The sequence below is a fragment of the Melanostigma gelatinosum genome, assembly GCF_949748355.1.
Source record: "Melanostigma gelatinosum genome assembly, chromosome: 18".
In the NCBI taxonomy this organism is placed as follows: Eukaryota; Metazoa; Chordata; class Actinopteri; order Perciformes; family Zoarcidae; genus Melanostigma; species Melanostigma gelatinosum.
The window spans coordinates 13,403,359-13,422,052 of NC_136651.1; the positions used below are offsets into that span (position 1 = coordinate 13,403,359).

Genomic DNA, 18,694 nt, shown 5'->3' on the forward strand with positions numbered 1-18,694 from the left:
TTAGGACAATGGGGCATAGGCCCAGGTGGGGCTTGTTGGACTTCAGCCAATCAGTGAGCTGATCGATGAGCTGAGGAATGCAACTTTGGGGGGACAAAGGGTTTGAAACTCTGGGGGGTTTTCAGATCTTCTGCTGGCCACCGAGGAGGCTCGGATTGGATCTCACATTTGATTTTATATATTGGTTTTGTTAATAATTGTGTGATTCGGTTTGTAACTGTTTGTATCTGTTTTTATGCTTCTTGGATAATAAATCCATTTGATTTTTACTTTAACCTGCTGTTGTGTTTTGGAGGCGATTGAGACAGCATGGCTGCAAGGGGGGGGGGGGGGGCGATTTCTCCCTGTGTCCAGAAGTTGTGGCCTTAACAGTATACACTGTCTCTTGTATCATTTATTTTATTTTGTCTAAATTCAGGATTGTTTTGATATTTCCTCCTTGCATGAGATTTTTTTATTTCCTTTATTTGAAGCATACTTTTCCCTTTCTTTCCTTTTCTGATTCTCTTTTCTTTGTGAATTTTTTTCAGAGACCATTAGTCTTCTCTTCATTTTACTCCTTTAACTACATTAAAGTTGAAATTGATGAACTAAAAAGTGGACCTATAGTGTTATGTCACACTTTGAGTAGTATACTGAACTCAGTTTTAGAGGAACAGTGATTACACAGAGGCTGCAAGTTCCCTCGTTATGGCCCAATCAGGAGGATTGTTTGCTATGAGACAGGTTGCCGTGGGGGCTCAACTGAAAATATACCATTCCCATTTTTCAAAATAAGTCTCATCTTTATCTTCAATAGTCTAACTAGAGGGGTGATCTAGTCTCAGTCTCCCATGAACAGAAATACACAAACAATCTGCTGCACCTTCTATAAAGCCCCATGATGTAATTTCCAACATTATTTTCTTTTCATTCTTCCTCTTCCTTTCTGTGTCTGTATGTGTTGTGACACCTCCCCCTTGTGTTCATGCTCGGTACTAAGCACTGCATCAGCCACGGGGAGGATCCAAGGGTGGAGCTCCACCTCGCTGTGCTTTGCCAGCAGGCACAGGTACATTTGTTTTTAAAAGACTGTAAGCCAAAGCCAGCAAAGCAAGTAGAGGCTGTCTGCAAGTTGCCAGTGGTTGAAATGAGTAAAGACAATGGACGGCACAATCAAGCAGCCAGATGTTGCTCTTAACTAAATGATTTTAGGGGCCGAACTAACGATGGGGAGTCTTGTTGCGGATCTGTTTCTGCTCCTGCTGATTTCCACAGGACACGTCTATGCAGGTAAGGCACTGCAGAATATAACATGCAAAAGTTACCTGAGAACAATTATTCCACATCATTACAGGTGCATGATTTGTTGCATTGTTATAACTGATAATGCTGTGAAAATGTTTCCCTTTCTAGAAGCACGCCAACTGCATGCAACTATTTAATGGTTGTTAGTGCACATTTAGTAAAGTCAATGGTTAACATTCACACACAAGCTGTGGTTGTCCTGAAGTTAATGCCATCAACCTTCAATGTATTGGTGCAGGAGATGATAAGAATAAAGATGCAAATGCAGTTTTACAGCAATTGATTATAGGTTAAAATGTGTCTGTGAGAGTTGGCAGCTTAATGTCTAATAATCCAGTCTAATATTGTCTGCAGATATATGGCAATATGCTGCTGAATTCAAGGTTATAATTCGACATCTGACGTCACTAAATGAGTTTGGTTGTTAAAAGTTTTCCACTGGTAACTGTTCATGACAGCGCATGAAAGACCTGCACTCCCATTCAAGGTGTGTCCGTCACTGTTGGAAGATTACTAATAATCCAATATCACTGGTATCATAGAGGCAGATTAGAGATAGATGGACAGGCATGGGTTGTACTGACAGCAGGCTTATAGGCTTTATGCAGAGCGGCATGCTGGGACGGCCTGCTGACTGAGTGCTTCTCACAGGGACCAGTCTACCAAATGTGTTTTCTTTTATTTATTTACCAGGCAGTGCATTTCCCGACCAGAAGGGATTTAAAGGCAATAAAATAATAAGCCATAATGATAAATGATGATGTGGAATGCAGAAGAACGGATGCAAAAGATAGATGATCATTATTCCATTGTTTGATATCAATTTTTTAAAAGGTATTTGTACTACAAAAAGCAAAACAATTATTGAATGTAAACCACAATTAGATATCCTAATGTTCAACAAAATCTGTAATTGAACAAATTAATAAGCAATGTTGGCCAACTTGGCAGATGCTGCAAGAATACCAATATGAAGAGACTGCACACTGTTGAATGGTTGTAATTTCCCTTCAGGTAACAGACTAGCATGTGTTGCCGTCTGGCTGTTATTTGTGTGTGTAAATCATTGGCTGCCATGTAATTTCACTGCTGTGTTGTTGAGCTGCCCACAGTAGCTTGTGAGAGTAACTTGTTCATAAAATGTTGCGGCTTCGTTGTTTCTCCCCCTCTGGCCAATAAACTATTTTATCTGAGGCTGATGTGTAAAACTCTCTCTGTGCTTTCATTTGAATCATTGAACTACTTCTTTAATTTCTAACATGGTGTTCAGTCTCATGTAGAGTTTTAAGAGTGTCAGCCATCCCTAACCACACACACACACACACACACACACACACGCACACACACACACACACACACACTCTCTCGTTCTCTCTGTCTCTCTCTCTCTCTCTTTGACCTCTACTTGCTATGTGTTCAACAAATTGATCATTGTCATTTTAACAAAGTGCTCCAATAGCTGCAACAGCTGCTTTGTAGGTCAAATTGATTGAAATGAAGACTGTTTTATTTTTTTTTCATTCACAGATGTGAGTCCTGGGTTCACTGGCTTCACTATTAAATACAAGTACAGTGTATTAATTACATATTAACACAATTATAAAACCCTAGAATGAAAAGGTGTTGTATCTAATTTATACAGGGGCTTTAGACTAGGGACAATGAATAGACGGCTGGCTGGTTGGTATCTCAACCACTATTGGATAGATCGCATACACATTTGTACAAACACTCACGGTTCCACGATAATGTATCGTAACTTTTTACCTCGAGGTTGCCCTTTGTGTTGTTTTCACTACAGGAATTATACCTGATAAACTTCAGCATGCCAGTATTGTAATTGTGAGCATGTTAGCGTGCTGATGTTTGCATTGCACTCCACTGGCATGGCTGTAGACTTTTGGCTAAATGCTGGAAATTCAAACTAGCTGATATCTGGCATGAGGATGCAATATTAATGCAATATCAATCGTCGTTAAGTCATTTAAATCGTGGTCCTTTTCACATTTTTATTTATGTTTGGATCACGGGTTCTCAATTTGAGTTAGCTACGTGTGCTGTGACAGACATGTGTGCTGTGTGATCGCGCTTTCAGAGCAGCTCTGTCTGAGAAACGTTTACTAAATGTCCAATCTGCATCATTTGGGTCAACGGTGAACTCTTTTTTTAGCGTCAGAACATTTCAGGATGACCCGCTTCAGAATGCATTAGTTGTCATTAATTGATTCGGATCGCAGGTTTAAAGTGCAGAGCAGACACCATATTGGAAATCTGGTCAATACAGATTAATGGAATAGCCTCTGCTGGGAGAATGCCTTTGGTCACCAAATGTGCATTTTATTATTTGTTTTTTTTTTAAATATACAGATATAAAAGAGATTGAATGAGCCGACTATTCTGGCAACAGCTAAAACCTCTACTGCTTCCCTGTCTTCTTGTTCATTGTTGTAGTGTCATTCTACGGGGATGGATACATCCACCTGCGGACAGTGGAGGCGTCCATTCAGACTTTGCTCCATGTGCGTTTCCGAACCTCCAGTCCGACGGGCATGCTGTTTTTGGCAGCTGGACGCAGAGACTTCTTGCTGCTGGAGCTCCTCTCTGGGCGCCTGCAGGTAGGCATAAGGACATGTTAGGACAGTAGCGCACGTGTCTAAAGCAACTGACAGGAATCTATTCATGGGTGACAAACAAGCAAGACATGTTTATTGTCCATTTAAAGAGCAAAAATGGTATGGTTTGGTTGGGGAAAGACCATTTGGATTTTAGTAATATAAGTACAAATGAGTCCAAATAAAAGTGGTTCGGTGGCTCTCGCTTAAAGATGCTTCACACCTTCAAAACAAGGGGAAATATGTGTCCCTTGGGCCATTCTAGCTCATATATTGCCATTAACTATCCGAAGGAGAGACCGAGAGAAGTCTGAACACACACACACAGCTCGGTGTCGGATTGCTCGCAGAGAGAAAAAAAGATATCCCCCTGGCACTTTCAGAACAAGTTCCTTCATGACCAACGTTAAGAGAGAAAAACTCCCAAGTACACTGCAAGAGAGCAACTCATAAAAGAGTTTGGTTACTTTTGTGTGGAATAATGCAACACAGTTAACAAGTCCCTTGATTCTGTTTTGAATTGTGTACATTCAAGTTCTCATCATCATTTTATGCTTGCTTTTATGTTTTGCTCTTTCTTACTGATTCAAGTTTGTATTTTTTTGGCGAAGAAAATGAATAGAAAGACATTTCATTGGTCTTGGTTATCACCTTTTATTCTTCCTTTCCTCACTCCTTCTCTCCTCCCCCTTCATCCCTCAGGTCCGTCTGGACCTGGGCTCAGGTGAGCATTCGCTACGCTCAGAAAAGGGCATCCATCTCAGCGACCTGGCGTGGCACTCCATGGAGCTGACCCACGACCACCATAATGTCAGCATGACCGTGGACCGAAACTCTCATTCCAGCCTCCGTATGCCAGGACCAGACCTGGAGCTCAGTGTCGAGGACGGGCTTTTTGTTGGCGGGACAGCCGGACTGAACCACCCGTTCCTTCTCAACATCTCCGCTGGGTTTCGAGGCTGTGTAGATGAAGTTGTGTTCAATGAACATAACCTGTTGTCAAGCCTAAGGCCTTATTCTGGGTACAAGAGCGTCCACGAGGTATCTCTGGGCTGTAGTCCGCAGTTTTCGGCAACGGAAGAAGATTCTGTCAGCTTTTTCAGCTCTAAAGCTTTTATCTCTCTCCCGCCGTGGGAAGTGCCACAGGAGGGGCTGTTTGAATGTGAATTGCACCCCTCATCAAGAGAAGAAGATGGCATGGTTCTCTATAGCTCTGGCAACCAGGGAGGATTTCTTGCCATAGAGATCAGAGATGGTAACCTGGTGGCAACCGTAGGAAATGGAGAGGGCAGCAAGACTGAGCTGCGTTCTCTAACGCATGTTCACAGCAACCACACGTGGTACCCCATCCAGCTGCACCTGCTGCCCAACAGCATCCAGCTGAAGGTGGGTGAGGAGTTGGTACAGGCCACCCTGAGTCTGGAGCTCCAGGTCATCCAGCTCGAAGGGCCTCTCTTCCTGGGAGGGCTGGACGAAGAAGCACGGGGGGATGCAAGGCGAGCCGGGTTGGTGTCCGCTGTGCCTGGGGGGCAACCGACTGGGCGGGGAGGCTCCTTTAAAGGCTGCCTCCGAAAAATGAAGGTGAACACTCAAAGAACAGGCCTACCTCATGCTGCCGTCACCAAGGACATCACTGTAGGCTGTAAGACGGGGCAAGTTCCAGGTATGGTGACCATCTCGAGTCCAACAGATCGTCCCGAGTTTGATGTTACAACCGCACAACCAGTTGCCAACAATAAGAAGAACGCTAACTTTTTGTTGCTGAGAAAGCTTGATGTTTTGGAGGGAGGCCGGGCACCACTGGAGCCCAAACACATGAGGGTAGGACTTTTAGTTTTCACTTTTAGTTATGTGACAGGTTTCTTATACATCATTGTCAGTAAGAATAACATGGAGTTATGTCGTTTTCACATAATAACCCCAAGTCAGTTCCTATTTCCTCTCCCTTTTTAGGTGAATCTGGATTTTCGGAAATTGGGCATTCATCCGTCCCAACTGATGTTCCGCATTGAGCGGCAGCCTGTCCACGGCCAGCTCCGGCTGGACCTCAGTCCTGACCCTGATGGGATGCTGGGGGAAGGGCAGGGGAGGACTGTCGCACTAGGAGCGGGAGAGGTCGACCGTACTTTCAGTATGCTGGACTTGTGGCAGGGCCGTGTGATATACGTTCACAGTGGTTCAGAGGACCAGCATGACTTCTTCATGTTTTCGGTATTCTCCAGCAAGAAGAAGGCGCTTCCTGTATTTCTGAAGGGTAACCGCCTGCATCGGTTCGATATCAGCATCAGTCCCGTTAACGATGCACCTGTGCTCAGCCTGCCGGAGGGAAACCTTTTCACGCTGTTGGAGAAGTCCAAACGACAGGTAGGTCCAGCAGAGCACTCGGATGCTAAGTGTAAGTGGGTTAAGGGTATAGGGTGGTTGCTTGTAGCAGATGGAATAGATAATAATTAATTCATATCAAAATATGTAACGATTATTAATATCTCAATTATGAATCATAAACTCAGATATATTCATAAAAAGTGATGGCATTCAGCTTCCACGATACACCATTCGTTTAACGAACATAACTTTAACATAAGATTTAATTTAATTTATTGTGAAGCACCTTTACATTGGCTTTAATTCAAATTTCTTTTAGATCGTTCGGTCTAAGATATTTCTATCTAAGATCATTTTATTATAATTTATTTACAACAGAAAACCACTCCCATTCTACCAACTGTCCACAGTTAGATAAACTCAGTTTCTTTCAGTCGTTTAAGCACAGCCGGATGTGTCTCTGAGTCTATGAGATGCTCGTCAAACAACTTAGCTCCCTATGGGTTGTGAGAGCAGTTATTGAAAGAAGTTTATTAGTTAAGATTTTGTCATTGTTGTATTTAATACATTTCAGTTTTGACATCATCTTTCCGTGGATGTTCGCTACATGAGTATACAATGAAAATGAATACAGCCACTATGTCCCCAGCTGACAACGGATGTGCTGAGGGTGTGGGACCCTGACAGCAGTCCTGCAGAGCTGGTGTTCAGCTCCCTGGGTAACCTCAAAACTGAGGTTGGACACCTCGAGCACCAGGAATACCCCGGCAGGTACTGTGGCTTTGCAAATCATCACACAACCCACCATGGAGGTCTGTTGGATAAGTGGCTGATGTTGATAAAAGTTAAAATAACCAGATGGAACAAAATATTCAATGCAAAAATAAATAAACTGTGAAATGCCTGCTGGTGGAACAAAAGCTGATTGTAGAGTGTGGCTCTCTGTAACTGCTTGTTGAATCTGCTGCTACATATCCAGAAACTAACTGACCCTGCACATCTGTGGTTGCTAGATTTTGATATGGGCTTGTCACATTCCACATTCAGTCCAAGCCACTTGTGTACCTTGTTGCATGTGGCCACGTAGCCAAAAGTCATGCTAGCAGCTACTAGATGTGTTCATGTTTTAAATCAGGATTCAGAGTGAGGAATCAGGACATGGAAGTTAACAGGATTGCGTCTATCTTCCAGGGCCATTAACTTGTTCTCACTGAACGATCTGGAGGAGGGTAAGATCTGCTTTATCCACACTGGGGTCCCCACCTCCCGGCTGGCACTCAGGGTCAGCGACGGGCTGAAGGTAAATAATGTATTATCTTGCCCAAAAGGCAATAAACCCATACATAGAGTTGGGGCATAGAGTACAGTGGCCGCAGCGAAAATGCAAATGGCCCTAGAGCCAGTGTTGTGTCTGTTCTGGACTACTGTAGAAACAAGTAACATTGCAGTCATTTAGCAGACGCTTTTATCCAAAGCCACTTGCAATTCAGATTATATCACATTTCTACATTTTGGGGTGAAGTGTCTTGCTCAAGGACACATCGACATGCGACTAGTGGAGCCGGGGACCGAACCACCGATCCTCTGAATGAAGGTCGGCCCTGCTATCCACTTAGCCACAGTCGCTTCCTGTGCTTACATTATTGGATGGATTGCCAGGAAATTTGGAACATTCACACACTCCTCAGAATTAATTGTAATCAACAAAACTAATAACATTTCCACAAGATTTTGCTATGCTTTGTGTTTATTGCTACTTAGCTAATATTAGCAAGCTAACTAGCGTGGTGGACATTAATATATTGGCATTATCATTAAGAGAATGTTAGCATGCTAACATTGGCGTGTAGCTGAAAGCACAGCTGTTGTTAACTTAATTGTTTTATTGCACACAAACATTTTATGTTTCCATTCGATATTACAACAGTCGATTACTGATTAACCTTCTGCTCCTGTTTATCTAATCTGTTCATTCGGCTCATCTCCTGTTGCTTCCTCTCCTCCCTTGTTTCCTCCTCCTTCATCTCCTCCTCTTTGTTATCATAACATCTGGTGTTTCCCTGTTCCCTTTGCACAGTCGAGCAACACAGTGGTTTTAAGGATCATGGCGGTGCCACTCGAACACAAACTGGTGAATAACACCGGACTGGAGGTGAACCAAGGCGGGGCTTCCATCATCACAACCACTCAGCTTGCTGTAAAAGTTAATGTGAATGATCCGGCAGTGGAAATCCGCTATGACGTTGCAGAGTTGCCACAATACGGTGAGCTCCAGCGGTTGCACTCAAATGGCGACTGGAAACCGACAACTTCCTTCTCTCAGAAGCTTCTAGAAAAAGAACGGATCCGATACCTCAGCACTTACTATGGCGTTCAGACTCCGAGCAACATCACTGATTACTTCAAATGTAAAATCAGCATCGGCTCCCGGGCTACTGAGGAGGTTGTTTTCCCCATCGTGGTGCACTGGATCCACTTCAAGATCACACGAAGCAAGATGGAGGTCGACGGTGTTCAGTCTACAGCTGTCACTCCCGAGGGCCTTCATGTGATCTCTAAGGGTGTTCAAGTCAATGAGAGCGACCTCTACTTCAGGCTTCTAACATTACCAAAGAAAGGGCGGCTATTCCTCGACAACAAAGCTCTACGGAGGAACTCAACCTTCAGCCAAAAGAACATCACAGATGGCTTGATGAAGTACGAGCTGCTCAACATGCTTCAGGATGACACGAGAGACACGTTCAGCTTTCAGGTGTTCTCAACACACGCCAACTCAACAGCTTACGACTTCAGAATCAACATCAATGCCGAGTCGACCGCCGTCACCGTTGTAAACAGAGGCCTTTCAACCCTGGAGGGAGGAAGTAAAGTCATCGACAAAGACATCCTCTTCACTCACACAGCAAGCAACCGGGATGTCCACTACAGCGTTACGGTGAGCCCCGGGCACGGGCAGTTAAGGAGGATCAACCTTTCCAACTCGACTTCCGTTAACGATAACATTGTGACGTTTACAAACCAGGATATCGTTGCGGAGAGGATCGTGTACGTTCACGACGACAGCGAGACCAAGCAGGATTCCTTCACTTTCCAAATTATGGTTTACAAACCGAACAAACGCAGGAAGGAGGATAGGAACACGGCTGAGCACACCTTCAATATCTCTGTGCAGCTCATCAACGATAAGAGACCTGTCAGGGTTGTCGATAAAGTTTTCCATGTAGCCCGCGATGGGCAGAGGTTGGTGACGCTGAATGACCTCCGTTACCGGGATGACGACTCTGACTTTGAGGACGATTGGTTGGTGTACACGCGGAGGGGGATTCCCATGGGAGACTTGGTACTAGCCAGTGATACCAGCCACAAGCTGTACGAGTTCACACAGCGGGACCTGGAGCAGGTTTGCACAATGATCTGTGAAGGTTCTTGTTCATCCAGAAGGTAGAACATTTAGAATTAACAATGCAAGGGTTCGTCTTCAGCTGTTTCTGTGTCATGACGTCAACAGCCTTCATGTGGTCTTCAATGTCCGACTGATCACAAAATAGGTTGAAAGGCTTGCAATTTCTCAATAGATATAGAGGAGAAATGAGCAGATAGGGGAAGGGGTGGCGAATTCCATCTGAAATAGGCGACCAATGGCAGGTTTATACGCAAAATCTACATCCTGTGAGCCAGGCGACAGGACATTTCGTGCACTCATGCAAATGGAGATAGGGGCGCATACTTTAGGACAGTCTGTCCTCTGAGGTATTCATGTGTTGCACTTGGTTGTACACAAAATAAAATAGATTATCCCCTCTTCACATTTGGCCAATTGCTGCATGAATGCTGTCGGATTATCATTTTTGGAAGTTTGCAAAAATGTAATGACGCAGCTCCCCATTTCCAGTGTTAGAAAGGTGTAGAAGGAGGGGGTTCCAGATGCTGTTTGAGGATCAAAAAATCACTTTAAAAACAGAAAATCCAGCGGCCTTTGACCGCTAGATACTAAGTACTTAACTTGTACTAAACTTGTAATACTGGTGTTTCGTCAGGTTGTTTTTTTTATAAAGCCTGCTGATGCGTTTTCCTTTTCTCTCATCACCTCCTTTTCTTTTCTCTCCTCGCAGAAAAAAGTGCTGTTTGTCCACAGAGGAGTGAGTTTTGGGCGTTTTGTGCTTTTCGTATCAGATGGGAAACATTATGTTTCAACACTGCTGGAGGTGATTAGAATGTCTTCACGCATGATCTATCCATGGTTTTATTTATTCATATTTTAAAAGTGATGTTGGTCAATTTCACTGTTGATTTGTTATTTATTAATCGTTTAAATGTTGTGCTATAGCGTTAATTATAGCGTTTACAAATAGTTTGCTTGTAATTACAAATCATGATGCCTTATTAGTGTGAACATAATAAGCCGAATGATGTTAGCTGCTGCTGATCATTTATTTCTCTTTCCGTTGTGTAACTGGCTGATGCAGGTGATGGCGCAGGATCCCTACATTCAGGTCGAGAACAACACGGGCCTCATGGTCCAGCGAGGTGGGATCATAACCGTGACCTCTGCCAACCTCAGCATCTTCAGCAACCTTGACATCCGAGACCCACAGGAAGTGACATTTGAGGTCTTCCTTCCACCTAAACACGGCGTGCTCTGCTTTAAAGATGGAGATCGTGTAACAGCAACAGATGCAATTTCAATATTCACCCAGCGAGACTTGGTGGCGGGGCGCCTGGCGTATCAGCATGACGGCAGCCATGAGCTGTCGGATGGGTTCAATGTGACGGCGAGAGCCAGGGAGAAGAGCACAGAGAGGCGGCTGGATAGAGGGAGGAGGGAGATACATATGGACATTGGAGTAACGGTAAAAATCTGCCTGGAGAGCCACCAGAGGCCGCCATCGGTCATAAGTAACCGTCTAGTGGTGGTGGCGGAGGGACAGTACGTCTCCATAAGCAAGGACCACTTAGAGGTGAGCTAGTAACCATAATCATATGACTCATTCACTACTTGGTTACCAGCCTGTATTTGTTTCATATATTGCAAGATACATTACTTGCATCTAGGCCTTTGCAGCATATCAAGGTTTATTGTCTGTAAAATATTGACAGATGCTTTCCGAGTCATTTATCAGAAGTTCATTGTAATATTTATAAGTAAATATGTTCTGTTCTGCTTGAACAGGTGGTTCATGAGGACAGCAAGCCCTCAGAGATAGTTTTTACCGTCCAAAGTCCTCCCGCCCTGGGCTTTCTACAGCGGTTGCCCCCCAACGACAAGCACCAGATCAACAACGGAGAACAGCTGCACCGCCGTCAAATACAGCCACCTGTAGGTTTAAAGCTGACAGACAGTTGCACACTGCACCTTTAAAGTTTCAGAGATATTGCACAGAAACAGCACTTGATAAGTTTGTCTGTTTCGTGCCTCCATGCAGGGCATCAAAGAGCAGCCAACACATTCCTTCACCCAGGAGGATCTCAACCAGGGATTGATCGTCTACCACCAGCAGGCTGCAGGACACACCAACGACTCCGTCCTGTTGGAGGCAACCAACGGGGTCACAAGGGTCGGACATATCAGGCTAGAGATTGACATCATCCCTACCCTGCTTCCTCTTCAGGTACAGAATGTGTGTCTAGATGCTCTTAACAAACATTTTACACGAAGGAGGAACTTCTTCGACCAGTCAGTCAGTAGTATCATCTGTTCTGCAGGTGTCTGACTTGACCCTTGATGAGGGGTCGTCCCTGCCACTGACCACTGACATCATCGAGGTGGCCAATCATCACTTCTCAGGGATGAACTTCCTGTACCAGATCATCGTTCCACCGCGACACGGACACTTGGAGCACAGCCGGATCCCGGGGATGCCCATCACTGCTTTCACTCACACTGAGGTTTGACTGAGCACACACACACACACGGAACGTTTTTGGAAAGTTTGGTTTGGTTTGTAAATTGGGGGTAATAAGGAAGATTTTTGCTTCAAAGACTGTTTAGGTGTGATGCAATGAAGGTGTGTTAATTTCGCATAGCAGCACTTTCTCTCGCGTCTAAAGATACAAATATTTTCAAAACACTCTGCTTTTGTCAAATGCTCTGTTTTGTTGCTCTGTTCCACCATTTTTAACATCAGCCGCATTGGGAGTGACAACAATGGCTTGTCTTTCCAGGTGGAACGTGAGTACATCTCCTATATCCACGATGGCAGCGACACACTGAGAGACAACTTCACCCTTGTGGCCAATCAGACGGAAATCAGGAAGCACAGCCTGCCCTGCACTGCTCACATCAAGGTCACGCCTGTGGATGATGAGACGCCGGTTGTTACAACCAACAAGGGTCTGAAGGTGGGGAGTGACGATTTACACCCATAGGACAAGTGATTGTTCAAATGAGTCTGACTGCATCACCTTTATTTATAGGATTACTTCTATGTTTTTGATGAAATTAAGGAACATAATTAGAGATTTTGACAGCTAAACTTTATAGCCCTCCTTTCCTCCCATCTTTCCTCTCTTTTCCTCAGGTGTGGGTGGGTTCCGTGACAGAAGTCACCACAGATGATCTCAGTGCTGAGGACCCGGACACTCCTGAGCCTAAAGGACTAGAGTTCATCGTCACACCACCAAGCAACGGCCACCTGGCCCTTAAGAGGGCCCTCTCCAGACATATCCTGAACTTCACCCAACATCACATACGAACCGGACAATTGATGTTCGTGCACAGTGGTGAGTAACATCTTGTGACCATATTTATAGGTTTTCAGAAAAAGAAACAAAAATATTTAAAGATGAGAACAGATGAGAATCGAACATACAAACTAATAGCCCCTCTTTTTTTCCTAATTTTGACTTTTTTCATGTGTAGGTGCTTTATCGGGTGGCTTTCACTTCCAGGTGAACGACGGCGTGAACTTCGCCCCTCGACAAATCTTCAGCACAACTGCCCACTCTCTGGTCCTCACCCTGCAGAGAAATCATCCCATGGAGGTCTACCCAGGTATGGTTTTACAAAACTAAAAAGCTGGTTCGACATTCTGGATTTGTACCCAGTCAGCTGAAGAATAGTGACTGGTGGTAGAAGCGAAGCATATGCCGGCCTTGCTTAAGTACAGTAAATGTGATTTTGACGTTTAAACTTTCTAGAATAAAGTGTAAACTTGTAATCAGCCTGTCAATCTATCACTTCTAGATCTGGGTATTTGGACTATTTTTTAAATTAAAATGTTTAATAATTTGTGGCCTCATTTCAGTGTAGTTATATAACAATGGCACTGTGTGGCATCACTGGTCTAAACATTATGTTGCTGCCTACACAAAGAGATCACAATACCTCTGCGCACAGTCAGTGTCAGGCTGATAGTGGTTCTAACCTGTAAACATACTCACTTGTCAGTAGTCTCTGGTCAAGGTTAGAGAAGTGAAGCTGTTATTCTGATAGTATGGGACATTTAATACTGTAGTTGATTTATTTTTTACAATATCCAACAAAACTTGCTCCTGCCCTTTTTGTGGCTTTTTGAATTTAAAGCATGGCGACCAGGATCATTCATTGCCTCTTCTCTGTTGTTGTGAGCTTCTCATCACTCTCGCTGTATCTTTTCCAACCTTTAAAGGCTCTGTGACACCGATCTCTGAGCAGGAGCTTCAGGCCGTAACCAACGATGTCAGCGACGTCAGACGAAACCCTTCGGTGGTGTTCGCGGTAACTGATCCTCCTAAACTTGGCAGCCTGGTCCGACGTATGCCCGACAACTCTACAAGAAACATTTCCACGTTCACACAAAGCATGGTAGGGGACGCCTGTGTCTTCGCAACAAAAGGGAAATTTTTTGTTTGCTTCTCAACTAAAAGGATGCCCTTTGTGATTTGTCACGTCTTCGTCTCTCAGGTGAAAGATGGGGTCATTTTGTACGATCAGAACAGGCCACAGTCAGTGGGATGGTCGGCTGCAGACGCTTTCTCTTTCACCGTGTCCTCTCCTCCTGCCTTCCTTCCTCCACACACCTTCGCCATCTTAATCTCCTATCAGGCCCACGAACATCACGACAGCCCTCGACACGAGACCAGACTGCTGAGCAACGCGGGTACAGTGCGAATGAGTGTGTGCAGCAATCTCTATTTCTTCTTTGATATTTATTCGTACCATGAAGAATATAAGTCCAAGTGGACCAAGTGAGGTGTTCGTATGTGTCATTCAGGTGTTGTGGTGGCCGAGGGAGGCAGGGTGATGATTGACAGGTCTAAACTCGATGCCTCCAATCTCCTTGGGAAAGTCCCTGAGCCGCACCGGAAAGACCACCACATCCTGTACCGCCTGATTTCCCTGCCGCGCCACGGGGCTCTGTCTATACGCGGACATAACTTCACCAGGTGCTTTGTTCTGTTCTTCTTGCCTCACTAGATTTTTTTTTCTTTGTATTTTCATGTGTTGACAATTCACTGCTGACTTCAACAAAACCATTTACCAAACACTACTCGGCAGCCTTGCAATTGTAACGTTTTTTTTTTCTTTTCCCAGGAACAAACCTGATTTCTCTCAAGTCACCCTAAACAAGTTCGGCATCACATATGTCCATGATGACTCAGAGACGACGAGCGACAGCTTCACTTTCCGGGCCTGGGTGGCTCCTTTGGATCTCTTCTCCTCTTCCTCCTCGTCCTCTTCCTCCCCTGCTTCCTTTTCACCTCTCTATTCAGCCTCATCGTCCTCCCTTTCGTCATCAGACGTGGTTTCTCATCGCCGTGCCAAGGACAGGCTGGCGGTGACGGAGACGTTCAACATCACGGTGACACCGGTCAACGACCAGCCGCCGCTCATCAGGAGCAGCGCCCCGAGTATGAAGGTCGTTGTCGGAGAGAGAGTCGTACTTGGACCGGACAATCTGCATGTGAGCCAAGTGTTAAGAGAGCAGGTTTGGCTGTTGTCAGGGCTGCATATTTATGGTTCAAAATGCTTTATTATTTTCACAATTATTTATCGATCATTGGGAACAAAATAAAAAAAAATGCAAAGTGCCAATATCCCACCAATGCATCTTAAATGTAGAAGCCTTTTTGCCTTAATGGCAGTTATAATATTAAACATCCACAGTGTTCCTCTAAAGGCATTAAGTCACAGTAACAACAGGGATGCTGATATTAAGTATATTTCTTCCCCAGGAAATTATCATTTTCGGGACAAAGGATGGGTGTTCTATGCACGCCTTTTAAGATTAGATTAGACAAGCAGCAACAACACTTCAACATGAGTGTTTGCTTTTAGAGTCTTGTGAAATACAATCCTGTCAATCTACATGTCCAGGTTGAGGACCATGACACCCCTCCAGAGGAGCTGCACTACCTTGTGATCAGTAAGCCCAACAACGGCTACCTGACGCTGGGGGAGAGACTGGAGCCGGTGACCTCCTTCACCCAGTACGACGTCAACCACGGCCGGCTGCACTTTATACAGCAGGTCAGTCTGCTGAAGGAGACTTTCATTATTTATTTTTTTGAAAATGTGTGTAATTTGTATGCCATTAGAATTGTACAATAGCATCTGACGGCAGCAAATCATCCTAAATCAGGGGGTTTAAATTCGGTTAACCCTGACCCTAAATCATAGGTTAGTTTTCTTTTAATCTTTCCTTCCTGTGTGCCCCCTGTCAGGGAGAGCCCTCAACAGGTGTTTTCTACTTCAACGTAACCGACGGTCATCATCGCCCACTCTACAAACTGTTTAGTTTGGAGGTGATAAAGCCCTCTGTCTCCATGGTGAACAACACTGGCCTGTCATTGGTTCAAGGCAGGACCGCCGTGGTCCTGACAACCGACCAGTTTGCAGCTCAAACCAACAGCCGCAGGCCGGTCAACATCACCTACACGGTCACCACGCACCCTCGCCACGGACGCATCGCTATTAACGACCAGGAAGTCGCAACCTTCCGGCACGAGGACGTGCAGTCAGGACGCGTTGTCTATCACATGACGGATCTCAGCGAATCAGAGGACAGCTTCCAAGTCTCGGCGTCAGCCTCGTCACCCGGTGTTGACTATGGAAATGTAACAGCACAGACGGTGGAGGTGACAGTGAGGCCTCTGATCTACCTGAGGGAGCCAGTGAGAGTGCCCAGTGGGATCGCTGTGAAGCTGGGGAAATCCATGATCGACGCATCCGAGCTGGCCAGAATCAGCCGAGCCGACCCGGTCTTTCAGGTTCTGTCGCCACCAAAGCATGGAAAACTAGTCAAGGTAAAGCTGTGCAGAAATCTCAGTGACACTTTCAGTCTAATCATCTAATTTCGGTTCATTCTCTCTTCCACTCTGTGTGTGCTTGTTTGCAGATGACCTATGACCCTAACCGAGCATCAGAGGTGCTGAAGTCGTTCACGTTCAGAGATGTGGTGCAGGGCCGGGTCGCCATCGAGGAGACTCTCAGCGACAGCCGGCAGCATGACAACAAATCAGCACTCAGTACGGCTCGGGGCCACGCCCCCGCCACGCCTCTCAATGATTCTTTCATCTTCCTGCTGAAGGCTGGAAATGTCCAACCAGCGAAGGGCGAGCTTCACTTCACCATCTTTCCCCACCACCAGATGCGTCACGGTCCAAGCGGTTCGAATACAGACGGTGCAAGTCGCGAACAAACGACAACCCGACTTCCGACACACAATAAGACTACGACCGGAAGAGGAGGCGGGCGAGGGGGTTCCACGACGCTCAGCGGGGACGGGGTGGGTTTGCCCCCCCACATTTTGTCACATAAGAACCACAACAGGACACAGCACAAGTCGAGGCCTCACAGCCGCTGGGGGAACCACACGCGCAGCGGCAGTCATAGAGGAAGATCAGGGAGTCGTGCAGAGGGAGCGGGAGGGGGTCATAGTCATGGCCCAGAGCCCCACACTCCTCTTGTCTCAGACAAACATGTTCCAGCACTCCGTCCTGACAAACACCCGGTCCACTTTGAGATCCTCCCTCGCCCCGCCTCCGACCCTCTGCTCATTATCCTGCCCCTGCTGGCCTGTTTGTTCCTGATTATAATCCTCGTGGTTTTGATTCTGGTGTTCCGCCGCCGCAAGGAGAAGCAGGCCCGGCTGCGGCTCCTCCAGCACCTCGCTGCGGTGACGTTACCCACTGAGGACAGCCCTTACCTGGGCCGGGCGGAGCGGAGCGTGGCTGTGCCCTCCGTGGTGGTCACCCCGCTGGGCCCTGCAAGCTGCCCTACCTCACCCAAGGTACCTTTGAGCCCCAGGAGTCTGGCCCCTGGGATGACCTTCTGGGGGCCATTTGAAGCTGATGGAGCAGGTGGTGATGGGAATATTAGAGGTGGCAACAGTATTGAAAAAGATATGGTAACTGCAGGATTCCAAACCTCTCTGAGATCTAGGTCCCCTACTCTGACTCTTAAAGACAACCAGTACTGGGTTTGATGGAAGAAGTCCAAAAAACAACTGTGCCTTAGAGGTGTATTTTGGTGTATACATAACACATGTGTACTATCCAGGGGACAGCTGTAGTCATCTAAGGCACATCAACTTTTTTTAAAAAGGAGGACAAAAATATGTTAATTTGTTAAAGAGATTTTTCCTTTTCTTTGTAGGAAATGTATGTTTAATTTCACAAAACTAACTTCAACTGAACTCATTTTTGTTGTAGTAACAATGCACTGAAATGTATGTTATTTAAACCGTAAAACATCACCTGGGAGATGTAATTGTACTGCAGTGTTGTGACACTGTTCTGGCCACCGTTGGTTCTTTTATGCAAACATACACTTGTGTAGCGATCAGTCCGACTGAATCCTCAAAACACTGACTGTAACTTCTATAGCTGTGACGAAGAAAGCATACGTTTTTGAAGTGCGGCTGAACAAGGGAGTGAAACATAGACTGAGCTTGATTGCATTTACTGTAACAGATTTAATGTCGCGGAATTTGAGCTCAAAAGAGTTGTAACCGTACAGAGTCGATGTGTTCAAAACCTTGTATGTCAGCTGCTAGATCACACTGCCTGTCTGTGCTTGTGACTAAAAGTACTGTAAGCTTCCAAGTCCATGCATGCAAACTATGTTTTTACAACATTCACCTCTCTTTACAGCGGTGAGTTGTCATGTAACCTTTTCTGATAAACCGTACAGTATTAATACCCAGTGAGATGTAGAGACACTGGTATAGCTTCCTCAGTTCTTCACCCGTGACCCCTTTTAATGCCAGCCTGTTGGCCATGTGCTGTGAAAGATTTGTATTTAATAAAAATGATTTCTTAAAGACTTCTGTGTGTTAATCTCAAACGCATACATGCAATGAACAGTCAATGGAGAACAAAACTTGAGTCTTTGAGTTTATGATCCCCCCCCCCCCCATGTCCCCCCCCCCATGTTCCCCCTGGCTCAGGATAACCAAGATTTTGAAATGATTAGTGAAACCAGTAAATAAGAAAATGAAAACGGGGAGAGAAAGAGGCAGGTCTAAATAATGAAGAGCCTGCAACTGCAG

General features: G+C 45.4%; 1 protein-coding gene across 1 annotated transcript; it reads left to right on the forward strand.

Annotated features, from left to right (window-relative positions):
* Positions 1 to 1,208: 1,208 nt before the first annotated feature.
* On the forward strand, positions 1,209 to 18,376 carry LOC306792095 (chondroitin sulfate proteoglycan 4-like; the record flags this gene model as incomplete). The annotated part of the gene is made up of 22 exons (XM_079289102.1): positions 1,209 to 1,272; positions 3,739 to 3,902; positions 4,602 to 5,720; positions 5,853 to 6,263; positions 6,874 to 6,995; positions 7,416 to 7,524; positions 8,302 to 9,624; positions 10,337 to 10,429; positions 10,691 to 11,182; positions 11,395 to 11,523; positions 11,648 to 11,833; positions 11,928 to 12,110; positions 12,387 to 12,563; positions 12,743 to 12,944; positions 13,084 to 13,215; positions 13,832 to 14,007; positions 14,107 to 14,302; positions 14,417 to 14,588; positions 14,737 to 15,106; positions 15,520 to 15,672; positions 15,867 to 16,448; positions 16,541 to 18,376. 22 exons carry the CDS (start codon positions 1,209 to 1,211, stop codon positions 17,627 to 17,629), a joined length of 7,644 nt encoding a protein of 2,547 aa, XP_079145228.1. The 3' UTR covers positions 17,630 to 18,376.
* Between the last annotated feature and the right edge of the window lie 318 nt (positions 18,377 to 18,694).